Source organism: Megalops cyprinoides, chromosome 21, assembly GCF_013368585.1.
Source record: "Megalops cyprinoides isolate fMegCyp1 chromosome 21, fMegCyp1.pri, whole genome shotgun sequence".
NCBI lineage: Eukaryota > Metazoa > Chordata > Actinopteri > Elopiformes > Megalopidae > Megalops > Megalops cyprinoides.
The window spans coordinates 16,250,839-16,264,042 of NC_050603.1; the positions used below are offsets into that span (position 1 = coordinate 16,250,839).

The window sequence follows — 13,204 nt, forward strand, 5'->3', positions numbered from 1 at the left end:
TTTTCAGGTGGACATTTAGGAGAAGAGCAGAATATTTTCGGGGGAAACTGACACAGCGAACCCGCGCGGAGTCGCGTTGCTTCTGATCAAATGCTTTGATGAATTATTTAATTGCTTCGAGGTCGACTTAACCGCTGCCGTTTTTACGCGTTCGGCGTTGCGGAAGAGGATCCGATGGTGGACTAGAATGGAAAAACAATATTTTGCGCGTGGAAAAAAGGATAAATTAGTGTTTTGACTCGAAAATTTTCATATCGTATTGAGCCTAAAACCCCCGTAGTCATGCGGTGGTGGGGGAGGAGGATCGGAGCAGAAACCACACAGCGGAATTTACGTTTCATAAGAATGTAACTGCTGCATCTCTCAGAGTTATAAAACAAATACCTCTAAAATGACTGCAGATTTATTATTAATTCATTTTTAAAGCTTTGCACTACTCGGCAGGGAGGAAAAACGCATACAGTTCAAGTCATACTACTTTGAGCTAATATTTGAATGAGCAATCCTACTTTTAAGACTGCTGAGTAAGAATTTCAAAAATTGAATGTAGGTTTGCTTTCAGTGCTGTTTTGTCAAATGTGTTGAGGTAGTATTGAATAATTAGGCCTGTATATCAATTCATGTTACTTTTTTATCAGGTCCAAGCAATTTCTTTCCAATAGCTAACATTCTGAATGTTAATTTGGTTTTAAATGATGACTACAGATACACAATACAGCATATCTCAGATCTGACCTCAGCAGCTAGTGTTTTGCTTCAGTTCTCAACAGGAAAGCAGTTTTGCCTTAAAAAGGCAAATGTGTGCTTCTGTGCAGCATATGTTTTAAGTTGGGCCTGCTTTCCATTAAAGTTGTGTTGCAAATGGCTTCATTTCCCGACTCCGATCTGCAGACATGTCCACTTTGCAAGGAACTGTGCGGGTCTTCTGCTCCGATCTCCTCCAACTCTTCTACCTCATCGTCCTCATCTCAGACCTCCAGCTCCTCTACCTCATCCGCCCGGCGGCTCCACGTCCTGCCCTGCCTCCACGCCTTCTGCAGGCAGTGCCTGGAGGGGCAGCGAAACCCAGGGGACCCGTCCAAGCTCCGCTGCCCGACATGTGACCAAAAAGTCTCCATCTCCGAGTCCGGGGTGGACTCCCTGCCCTCGTCCAACTTCCTCTTCAGCAACCTGTTGGACGTGGTGGTGTCCTCGGAGGAGCAGAGCAAGAACGGCTGCAGGAGTGGCGGTGGCGGGGGCTACCCCCACCCGCACGGGGGCCTCCACCGGCCACACCGCCTGGGGGACCCCCACTGCAGTTCCTGCGACGAAGGCAACCCCGCTACCTCGCACTGCCTGGACTGCCAGGAGTACCTCTGCAACAACTGCGTCCGCGCCCACCAGCGGGTCCGGCTGACCAAAGACCACTTCATCGAGCGGCTGGCGGAGAACCTGCACCTGGGGGGCCGCACCGCCGGCTCCGGCACCCCCATCACGCTGTCCCAGTCCTTCCACTCCAGCTACCCGCTGCTGCCCATCTTCCAGGACAGGATGAGCTTCTGCCAGCACCATGACAATGAGGTGAGCGTGTCTAACGTGATGGATGGGAACAACCAAAGGGTTCCGTCTTCTGTGATCCTCGCCTGTGTCAGTTAGCGGAATGCTCATCCATGCTGGTCACGCATTGGTGGTTTGCTCAAGCTCACAGATATGTAACGTCTAAAAACAGGCCCGTAAGTCAAGTTACGGTAATACTTGGTAATACGCATGCTTAATTTAATGATATTACCTGTGTGATATCACTTGCCCCTAATCTCTTGGAATGTAATTGCATTACGGTCAGAGTAAATGGTCACTGATTGGTCACCATATGGCATCAGGTTCCTCCTGCCAGTGAGCAGGAGGGGAGGGCCTTGAGCATGCGTGCCACACCAGCTGTGCACTGGGACACTTTGTGTTCTTTCACTGTTTCCACGATGTTTTGGCAGGGTTATTGTTTTGCTTGTAATGTCACAGCAACATCATGAGAACGTTATGCTTTGGTTGGGTAGCGGCCATTCACACATCTCGGAAGAGTAATAATCTGGTGTTATGATGTCTTCACCCCAAGTAATGCAATCTTAATGGTCCTGGTGGATTGGGAACAGCAAAAATGTGTTAAGAAAATGAGCAAACACACAGTTAAGTTGCTACACAGTTCAGTGTTGTCCCATGTGAAATGCACAAGCTAGATAAATGCAATAGAGTATGAAGTAGTGGGCTTGACAAATTCAGCTGCTTGCCGCCTTTGGCAGGGTGACATATCACTAAAATGTTGTTTAAGCGAGGGTAATGATACTAATAATAGTGAAAAATGTTGTGGATGGGATATCTGCCACCCAACTGAAGTCTCTGTTTTCAGATTGGCACTATCCTGCATTTCATAAATCAGATTTTGCAATCAATTTCAATCAAGGACAAATACACTCTCTTTAACCTTTGCCCTTTTCGTTACTGCCTGAGCAGCTGGACTATCCTTCCTTTTAGAAAATCTGGCACAATACTTTGTTCTGTTCACCTCCATTGCTGTACCTGCGCTCTCTTTGTGTGTGTGTGAGTGTGTATGTGCCTGTGGGGGAGAGAGAGAGAGAATCTGCATGCATTAGCATTGAACAATCTGGCCAGCGTGATTGTGATCTAATCCCTGCGTTAGAGCCTTTGTGAGCAGCATATTGTATGTGTTCCCAAGAAATCTCAGGTGTTTGAGATCGTCTTTGCAAGGGTATGATGGGTGTATTTCTGATGTGTCATCAGTACTTTCACATCTTGCTTTTATCATTCAGTGTGAAATGGTAGCCTGGAATTAATCGTATAATCCCTTGAAAAAAAGTGGTTGAGTCTTAAAGCCAGGGGAAGCATTTGGATGGACACGTTAAGTTAAAGGCCAATTAAATGTTGCTGATGTTTGATATTAAAACAAACAGTGTCTGTTCCTGTCCCCAGGCCAATGGGGATAATAGTTATAAGAACCTCTAGGCTGCATTACCTGTCCTGTGTGTTTGTTGTTAGCACCAAGCTCTCAGTAATGTTATCAGTCCATTAAAAGACTCTGTGGTAATGAGCTGATAAGAGTCCCCAGGCTCTGTGTTTCCCAGCTGATACAATAAGACTCATGTTAATCGTGAGAAGTGTGCGTGTGTGCGTGTATGTGTGTGTGTGGGGGAGGGTTGTGTCGGGGGTTGCTGGCAGGGATGCAGCAAAAGGTTTGTAGAATGAAGGAGATGGATTTAAGATTAATTGAGATCAATCCCAAGTGCTTTTCTCACTTAGACCAGGTCAGGGCTGAAACCGTTTAAGGGGAGTATTTTCAGGACCCCATCATTTCCTTTTCTTTTTCACATTGAAATTTCACAGTGGGGATTGGGGATAGCTGCGCAGACAGAATGAGTAATGCACACATACACAGCAGGGTTTTCATGGAAATGTCAATAGCAGGCCACGCCGGGTAGGAAACACTGTGTCACTTGGCAGTGCTGATTCTGTGCAAATTAACTCATAGACACAGGATTGCTCGGTCAATCAAAAGTTTTATTTGATCTGTGTTAAATGATATTCTCTAAAAAACTTCATCCTGAAGTGGGGCACTCTCGTGAAGAGGTTTGTTTTAAAACCACTGGAGACGAATCGGTATCATGCATTACCCACCAGGGCACCTTTTTTGGTTCATAATCAGTCATGCATTGAGGTGTAACTGACCGCATCAGTCACACGAGCGATCGGCTAGAATGCTCTTTACGATGAGGCTACAGCTGATCGGGGAAATTAGACTATGTTATTTAGAGCTACAGCTAATAAGCAGCTGGAGACATGCTAGTTCAGTTTTAGACTGTCCCAACATCAGTCAGCTGTCAGTCTCCTTTCCAATCTATGTCTATATTTGCCTTCTCAAATACGAAGATAATTTAATAGTGTTCATGTCTGCTTACCCTTTTTGTTTTGTAGGAGCTGAAAAGCAATGTTAAAAACGAATGTGAGGCTATTTCCTCTAGCTCTCCTCTCTGACCAGAGTTACATTAGCCTGCAGAACTGTTCTAGCCAAAATGTGAACCTTTGCGACTCAGTGGATGATAAAAATGTTAGACTTGTTATTTAAAATCTCCTTCAGTCCTGATTTCTGCTTGTCACTGCTTTCTTCCTCTTGACAATGGGAGTTTGAGCAATCACAGCAAATGGGATGCATCCATCAAGAGGTCAGCCTTAACCAACTGACATATAAAGTTTTCTCTTATTTTTCTTTCATTCTTTATCAAGAATAGGTTTGGTGGAATGTGATAAAACATGTCAGCACCCCTTAGATCTCTCAAAACCGACAGTGTGGAAGTTGTCAGTGTCAAAAGCTGTCCTGGGTCTTATCTCTTAGGCCTTAGTGACGATCTGTTTATCTATCAGCGTAGCAATTGCGCATCTGTTTTCACCAGCATGCGTTTGGCATGATTCCTTTTGCTCGCCGTGTCGTCCTTGTGTATGTGTAGGCCCTTTCCCCCTCTTGAGGTGGGCGGATCTACAGCCTCACCCCCATCTGAGGGCTTTCAGCTTCCCTGTTTTCCACCTTTTGCTGAGCGCACAGTGCGCCGGTCAGTGGCTCTTCCCTCAGTAATCGTGTGAATTTGACCCCCCGATTTAAAGACGACGGGCCTCCGTCGTCCGCGGCTTGTTCGCCAGATGGTGCTCTATTTTAAGCCAGGCTTCAGCCACGGCTCCCCTGTCATACCCCTGTAAACACATTAGCCGCGTTTCCACTGACCCACCTTAGCTGTAGGTCAGCTATACCTGACATGCCGTCCATGTCAACGGGCAATTTTCTTCCAGCGTATAAAAGAAATGAAGTCGTGTCCCATTGTGTTTAAGGATTTCGTCCACTCTGCCCCTGCTGTTTCCACATATCTCTTCTCACTGTTATCCAGTTGCCCAGCTTGGTTAGATTTCTGTCTGGCCGTTTTTGCTGTGCTAGGATAGAAGTCCGTTTAGTATTCATGTATCACCCCATGGATCTGGCCCAGAGTTGTCTGAGCTATATGATTCCGGCGTGAATGCCAATACCTCAAACATGGCCATCATTAACAACTCGCAAGCAAAGTCAAACATGGCTTAGGTTTGTTATTCCTGTTTCAGGAAGAGACTTAAGTAGTTCTCACAAAAAGGAGCACACGTGAAAGCAAGGTAGGTCAATGGAAACTTGGCTGTTATGTGTAATTCAGCACTTGAAGGTTGACAGAACAATTGGAGATGTCATATAAGAGTTGTGTGTATTTGAGAGAGAAAGAAAAGGTGCATTCTTATTGCATGTGAAGTCTAAAAATTAATTAAACTTTAATGAGTTCTAAAGGGAAATACATTTATATTAAATTTATATTAAAGTGGTAAGAATTTGGTGATCTCGGTAGAAGCATATTGAAATGCAATCAATGTCATAATGCAGCTTTCTTCATGATAAATGGTCTCATATCCTTTTTAACAAAATGAGGGCTACTAGACTAATTTAAATATTACTGTTAGCATTTATTGCTTTTAACTTTAGTGAGAAGGTGTGGAAATTGAGAGGTTAACTAGAGCTCAGATTCCACTTAAATGCATTTAATTAAAAAGGATGTGAGATTGCATGGTGAGCTGTCAGCACTGATGTCCAGTTAAATATAATCTGAAGAAGCAGATTTGTTTTGTGATCCCCCCCCCCTGTCTAGCATGTTTAGCGCTAATAATCGAGGGAGGGGGGCGGGCCTCAGCATGCTGGTCACGTGGCGCGCAGTGTTTTTATTTTGGTAGGTTAAAAATGTGGGTCATGTGGCCTCCGCGGTGGGCGGGCACATAGCAGGAATCCGGAGTGCAGCGTGATTATGTCACTGATCCCTCTCTGCCTGCTCGGTGTTGACAGCCCTCGGCTCACAACCGCGCAATGCGGCGGTCGCGCCTCTGACAGGACCGGCTCTGACAGAAATGGGCCTCTGCCTGCCGAATGCCCCGCCTAAGCCGAGTCGCTATCAAATCCTTAAATTGCACCCTTTTCCCTTGAACGTGATTTGACAGTGGTATTAGTCAAGATAATTTTTGAAATCGCTCAGTCATTGTTTGGCTAATAATCCTTTTGACTACATTCTCATTCCCAGCGGCTTTTGCTTCAGTTGCTCTGAGGGCTAAAACGAACGATGACAACTTTTGGAAATTCAGTGATAGAACACTCTCTCTCTCTCTCTCACACACACACACACACACAGACATACACAGGTATGAAAAGAAATGTTTAAGTGTGACCTCAACCTGCAGTCTATTTTAACTGTATTTTTCCTAGTGTTGTGGTGAGGTGGGGCTGTTGAAAGTGAGAGTCTGCTGTAAGTGCCATAATTAAGTGACATGGCATTGTGCAAGCGTGTGCACGATTATAGCAGCCTCGTACCTGACCAGCTAACAGATTTGTTCATTAGACGATCTGCGCTTGTTAGCCTCTGCCGAGTGCCTGCAGTTGCTGCGTTTTATGGGCTCTGTGAGATCAGAATCCAAGGATATGCACAGTAAATCTTTTCACTCTAATCTGCGGTGGCAGATGAAGTGTGTCATGTGTAGCAGAGCAGAGTGGTACAGTGACTCGGTTGTCATCTGTGGAAAATGTACAGCGCAGACTTACAAACATTTGCATTCTTTCGATCTCCACCAGTATGCATTCCTTCATTCCCCTCCAGCATGCTTTTCTGACTCACAGGAAGACATAAACAACATTGTAAGGACGTCATGAAGGAATCTACAGTTGAAGGTTTAGCCCGTAAAAGCTGGAACGCAGAGAAGGTCAGCTATCTGCGTTCAGATAAAGGAGGAAAGAAGTGAACAGCCAGCCCAGGTCAAAACACACCTCGACAGCGTGGCACGGTTCTGATATTGATAAGCGAGACTAATTGAATCATAGTGCAACTGCCTGCTGCTCTGGTCTCGCTCAACGTCCACGTGTCAGGCTTGCCTCATTCATTGAGACTTAACATTCATCCTCTGACAACTGTGCACTGGGGTGAGATACAGACACAAAGTAGGTGTGGACAATAGGGACGAGTGTTGTTTGTCATCCACTTGTCCCTCATGTAATGAGAAATGCCTACGGACTAAGCGGGCGGAACACCCGCTGCTTTTGATTAGTCAATCTCTGCGTATACATTATCTCAGTTTAGAGTACAGTTGTCATTACTGGTCGCCACAAACGCTGGGAATGTGGGAGGAGGTGGAAGCCGCATACCCCCTGTGATATCCCCCCCCCCCTCTCTCTCTCTCTTTGACCATCTCTTTCACCGCCAGAAAGAGGACTGAGCCAAAAGGAAGAGGCATTAACCCAATTCGGAGTCTGGGGGCGGGGGGCGAAGAGAAACGGCCGTAAAAGAGGAATGCAGAGTTGTTTGGACACAGGCGGCCCAGGTGCTTCATGTGTGAGGCAGCCGGGCCATCTGCAGAAAAGGTTCAGCGGCCGGGCCCCACGTCGCTGAGGTGACCGAAAGTTCCTGCGAATCAGTGGCAAGGGGTGGGGGTGGGGGGGGGGGGCGGCAGGAAATATTTAACACGACAGGTCAAACGGCAGCACTCTTCGGGCCGGAGGTTCAGCTGCAGCCGGCCGGGCCACACCCCCCCCCCCCCCCCCTTCCAGCCTCGTAATTGTTTGCGAAATCCTAATGGTCCTGGAAGAGCCTGCCGTAGCTGTCCTGTCTCGTCGGTCACCTTCAATTCCGCCCGCCGGTTCCACAGGGGCCCTCCCGTCCCCTCATAGCGGGCAGGGCCATAACGAGGTCCGATTAGACCCAATTAACACGTTGCGCGGTTAAAGGGTGTCACGCAACACTTGTGCGCCGGCGCTTTTATTAGAGTTTTAATGAGATATTTCCTATGGACGTTTTAACTGGCGACACGGAGGCGTGGACACAGCGGCTCGCCTCGAAGGGGCGAGCCGAGGGTTCGCGCCAACTGAGCGCTCCTCGAAAAACTAACGCGCTCAAATGAAAGCCGCCCTGAAAAATCGCAAGACATTTTTACCACGCTTAGTGTGTGGCTTACTCCCAAGAAAGAATGCGGTTGGAAGAACGTGCTTAAGCAAGCCCCTGAGAAATAATTTGCTGCATTTTTTTTTGAAGACCACACTTTTATGATTTTTCCCACTTCAGTGTCAGTTACTTTATTATAAATTTAGATCAACTGGATTATTTACATTATTGTTTTCTATTAAGTAATAGAAATAGAAATAGAGAAAGAAATAAAAACAGAAATTACTTTCTTTCACTCTCTATTTGAATGATAAAATGTCAATGTCAACCCCAAAAAGGGTTGGGGTTGGTTCTGTTGATCTTCACAAAGCTGAAACTTGAGCACTAGATTGTAATGCAGTCAGTCAATGCATTGAAATGTGCATTTTTGTTTGAATGTGTGCAGTTTGTGGAGTGTCTCAGCGACAATAGGAGGGCTGCTCTGACGGTGCCTACCATTGACTGAGAGACATTTTATTATGTGGTTGCTTTGTTAGGGTAACTGCTGTGCTGGCAAATAAGGCAATTTACTTGCTTTAACTAGCAGAAAAGGCTTAGCTTTCATTAAAAGATCATTGAGTGCATTTTACCTGTAGCTGTGAGTCATCACACTTTTTATGTGGCTTGGGTGGTTCCTGCCACAGTTTGGGTGCAACATATACCTTACAAGTCATTTTGAGGAAGCAAATCGGTGCACACTTACTCCAGCTTTTCACAATAGTGGAAGATAGGGATGTAAGTGTTGCCTACTTAATTGAGTTGAATTTCTATGTCCATACTCAAGATGAAATGTAAAGTGAAATTTTCACTCAGGGTCAAAATCTAATGGCAGTATTGGAGGAATATGGCACAGTAGGGAATCCAACTGGGAAAATGGTTAAAACAACTTCTTTCTCAAGCACTAGATAGTGAAGTGAGACATTTGCAAACCAAACACGGTTGCATATTTGTGTGGATATTGTCACTTTTTTCATTGATCACAGGCAGTGTAAACTAAGTATAACTGCACATGCTGCTGGACATGGGAAATCACAGTACAATTGTGCATTGCTTACTTTTATTTCTTTTTAATGGTAAACTCTCTGCAGCTGTCTGGAGTTTGTTGCATGTGGTAAAATAATCCAAAAAGACGGGCAGAAATGGGAGAGAATTGGATTACATTGGCAAACTCTCCGTGAACAACAGGCTCCCTAGTTGTTGGCCACTCTGCAGGGGAGAGTGATGGGGGGGGTCGGTTTAGTTAATCCCAAGAACGTGCCACACCACTGCGGATTGAATTATGGGAATGCGCCGTTTCCATGGCAATGTCCTCAGTGGGGAGAGGCTCATGGGAAAACCCATACAACCAAATCTCTTTCTGCTGCCCTTTTTTGGGGGGGGGGGGGGGGGGAGGGGGGGCACGCTGGAGTCATGAGTCAGAGGTCAGTGGAAGGGGCCAGAACGGGTGTCTTATTGTGGCATTGTGCATGTGTGCTGTAAAGACAAACATCAAGACCTTTTTCTTTTCTTTTTTTAACAAATCATTTTAATGGCCATTCCTGTGGGGCTTTTACAGTGTCTGCCCTTTGTCTCTTTTCATTCCCATTATTCTGGTGTGTAATGTTTAATTCTGTATTTTTTTATGGAGCCATAAAATATAATTAAATCTCATTGTATTCTCCGTCCATCAAAACGTTTAAGACATTTTAAAAGGGTTGTTGGTGTCCAATAGTAGTCTCGCATTTTGCTTCTTGTCTTTATTGTTCATTCTTAACACCGACCATCTTTGTTGTTCATATGTTAAATGCATTCAATGTAAAGTAATACAATTGACAGCTGGCCCCTCCTATCTTTGGCTTGTTAACGATCAGGAAATGAGTTGCACGATGTATGTCAGACTGGTGATTCGTCTAAAAAGAAGACATCCTGTGTTGCACTGGGCAAATTCCCTGAATGGGTTAAATTAATTCCTTATAGTGGTACGATGGTCACAGCAACCACTGTCATGCTGTTTTGAAATGGAGATTCCTGGTTCAAAATAACTTATTTTTTAAAATAAAAAAAATGTCTCTGCTGAAACCTGTCTTCAATCTAACAGCTGTGCCCTTAGATGCTAAATTTCAATAACATATTTAAGAAAGTGTCATTTCTTTTTCAGATTTTGAGTTTGTCACTGAAATTAATAATACACCTTTAAGACATTAGTGAACATAACCCTTTCGTAAAATTGTTACTAAAATTTAAGTATAAGGCACATTTGGATTAGGGATGTGTTTTCACTGACTATTCAATGGATCATGAGCTCAGATATCCAAAAGATTCGACACTGTTTTCTTACCCCCAGAGTAAGTACTATACATCAGTTCTGTGTGTAAATAAACAATCAATGATTCCCTTGTTCATAAGTGTTAATAAGAAATAATTATTTCTTTTCTGTTGTTAAGCATTACGATCCAAGTGATGTCATGTTTGAATATTCAAACAGTCAAATATATTCTCTTATTCTGATCTTGAATGGAGATTTGAGGCTTGAAAATAGAAACATGCAAACATTCAGTCTAAGCAGTCTAATGGGAGTTGGGCCCGGCTGTGGATGTGTGTGTTTAATGAGCGGCTCCTGGCCCCCTCTCTTTGGCTTCTCTGAAACGCTCTCGACCCGTGCTCCCAGTCCTTTGCATGTTTATCTTTTGGCAAGGAGGTGGGGATGGTTATTTTTAGATTACACTCCAGTGGCTCTGACCTATCAACCCTATCTCACCACTTTGGTTAACCAGAGCTTGTTTGTGCGTGCACGTGTGTGTATGTGTGTTTTACTCTCCTTCGTGTTATATAGGGCTGATCACAGTGCCGTGTGAAAAGAGGTGGGGATGCATCTTTTTGCTGGAAAAACAAATCTGCATCTGACATTTTTGAAAAGGTCAGGCAGGCCTAATTAGTGCAGCACCATTGATTTCTCTCTCTGCGTTGTGGGACAGAAGCCATTTTTGACAGTGTTTTACCTTGCATGGTCGGACAATGCAAGGTCTGTTAGAGAAAGGGAAATACTCTGACATTGCTGGGAAATCCTTGCGTTTTCTTTTAATGGATTTGGTCCTGTTACCTTATGCTGATGAGGTGTAAGAAATTGAGCACCTTCAATGATTTTAATTAGGCTGAGACTCATTTGATTCATTCTTTCAGATTTGTAATTCTTCACAGTGCTGGTTTAGCAGTTAGTCTAGCTTTACTTGCTTGTTTTCTCTCATTTCACTTGTTTTTACAATAAAAGAAATGTATATAGCATGCCGAAAATATTGTTCGTTGAATATAGTCACCAAATATAGCAGTTGACATAACTGCTGGGATTGACAATCACCACAAACTATAGAGTAAAATTTTGAGATTCAGGTACATCAGGACAAAAGGAACATCATATGTTGAGATGCTCAGACAGTCCATTTTCAATTTAATTTATAGTCCTGGTTAAGTTGTGGTCAGCGTCTTGGCTAAATGGTGAAAATGTAGTTCCTCTTTTTCAGGCTGTCCTTTTTGATCTGGGCTCCCACATTTTCACCACAAAATCTGAATTGTAAATGTAATTATTCTCACCACTGATGGCACATTTTTTCCCCCAGAGATCTGTCACTAAATTTGTCATGTAACTTCCATTTGCTATCACCGATGCAAATGTTTGAAGTGCTGAATTCTGAATTCAACCACAGTGCGATACAGTGGGAATATTGAGGTCTCATTTAGACTATAAACCATTTAACAGAACAAACTTGTCAAGATACCTGGTATTTTTGGTTGTAGGCCTATATAGGGTATAGGGGACGGGTTGCAAAGCATCTGCATCTATGAAACATCCCTGAAGGTACATCTAATCGTCATTTCCGTGTGTCACTTTGTTATTGACAAACGCCCAACCCCCACTCCCACGCGCACCCCCACTCCCACACCCACATCTGGTGGCTGGAATCCCTTTTCCAGGAAGCCCCTCCTCCTAAGCTGCCTTTGTGCCGGTGATCAATGGCAGGCACCCCCAAACGTTCCAACTCCCATGTGTGATAAAATGCTATAGAACGGTGGCATATGCTGTGTGCTGGAGTTCTGTTCTTCAGGCTTGTCATTGATCTCTATAGCGAGTATGGGCACCAGGACCTTTTGTTCTTACTTCTGACTGCGATTGCCTGACTGCTGTGATTGGGGTTAGGCAGCTGTGTGCGGAGCGTTGGGAGAGCTGCTAGAGCTTCGCTCAATCGCCGTACCCCTGAGCAAGGCTTTTAAGAGCAGCTTGCAAAGGGTTAAGGATCGTGCAGGTCTGAATGCACTGTGAGTCACCCTGGCCTGCGGGCGTTCTGCTAAGTGCGCGCATAAATGAATAATTCAGGCGCTGACAACTGGGTCTCGCTACCTGACATTTCTTTCGAAGGTGAACCCTTCACTTCATTGCCAATCCATTTGCTTCTCATCCTAGAGGCCGTGTGTGACCGTGGTCAAGGCACTAACGCTAACATTAAGATGTTCCCCCCCCCTTCTTTTGTTGCTTGTGGTCCTTTGCCTGTGGCGGTAAACACTAGTTTTAAAAAAAAAAAAAAACACGTGCTGTAGCAGCATTCTCCCTGGAAGGTTGTGATTGCTTTCTGTACTGCATCGTACTACCTTGTGTTCGCCCCATCCATATCCCTCTGGTCTCTGGGCACTGATCTTCGAGGAATTGTTTTGCTGCCAGTGATCCAGGGTCACTCCTACATCTAGCGTGGCACTCAAAAAAAAAAAATGGGGAAAAAAAACAAACAGCCGATTGTCTTATGGGGTGGGGGTGGTGGGGAAGTCACTGTACAAGCATTTCAACTAAGGAGGCATATGGAGGGACCTTAGGGCTCATCAGGATGTTATTCATTAATCATCTCCCGAGTCAGACCGACAGACGAGTCTTGTAAGACTTGGTATAGAAAACAGCTGGAGTGGTGAAGGCACTAAAGCCCGACACTGAAACTACACACTACACCTTCTCACTCCTGCTGCTGTTACTCTGGCTGTGTAACATTTTACAGCCTTGCACTAAAACTACACATTATACGCTCTTTCCCATAATTCTGTTTTCATTTTATAGCCGTGTGCTGTAACTGCATTTGCTAACCGGCTGTGCAACCTCTAAACCCATTGTGTTCATATTTTTGGATAGGAAGTAAATCATTGATGCAGATGGTTTGAAAACTTCAGATCAAGTGAAGTTA

The 13,204-nt window shown here is 44.7% G+C and overlaps 1 protein-coding gene across 1 annotated transcript in view; it reads left to right on the forward strand.

Annotated features, from left to right (window-relative positions):
* The first annotated feature begins 675 nt into the window (after nt 1-675).
* Nucleotides 676-13,204, forward strand: part of LOC118769155 (E3 ubiquitin-protein ligase TRIM71-like) — a 33,239-nt gene continuing 20,710 nt past the window's right edge. Inside the window, exon 1 of the mRNA XM_036516179.1 lies at nt 676-1,560. Coding sequence (XP_036372072.1) covers nt 862-1,560 — 699 coding nt within the window. The 5' untranslated portion in view covers nt 676-861. The remainder of the gene's footprint in view (nt 1,561-13,204) is intronic.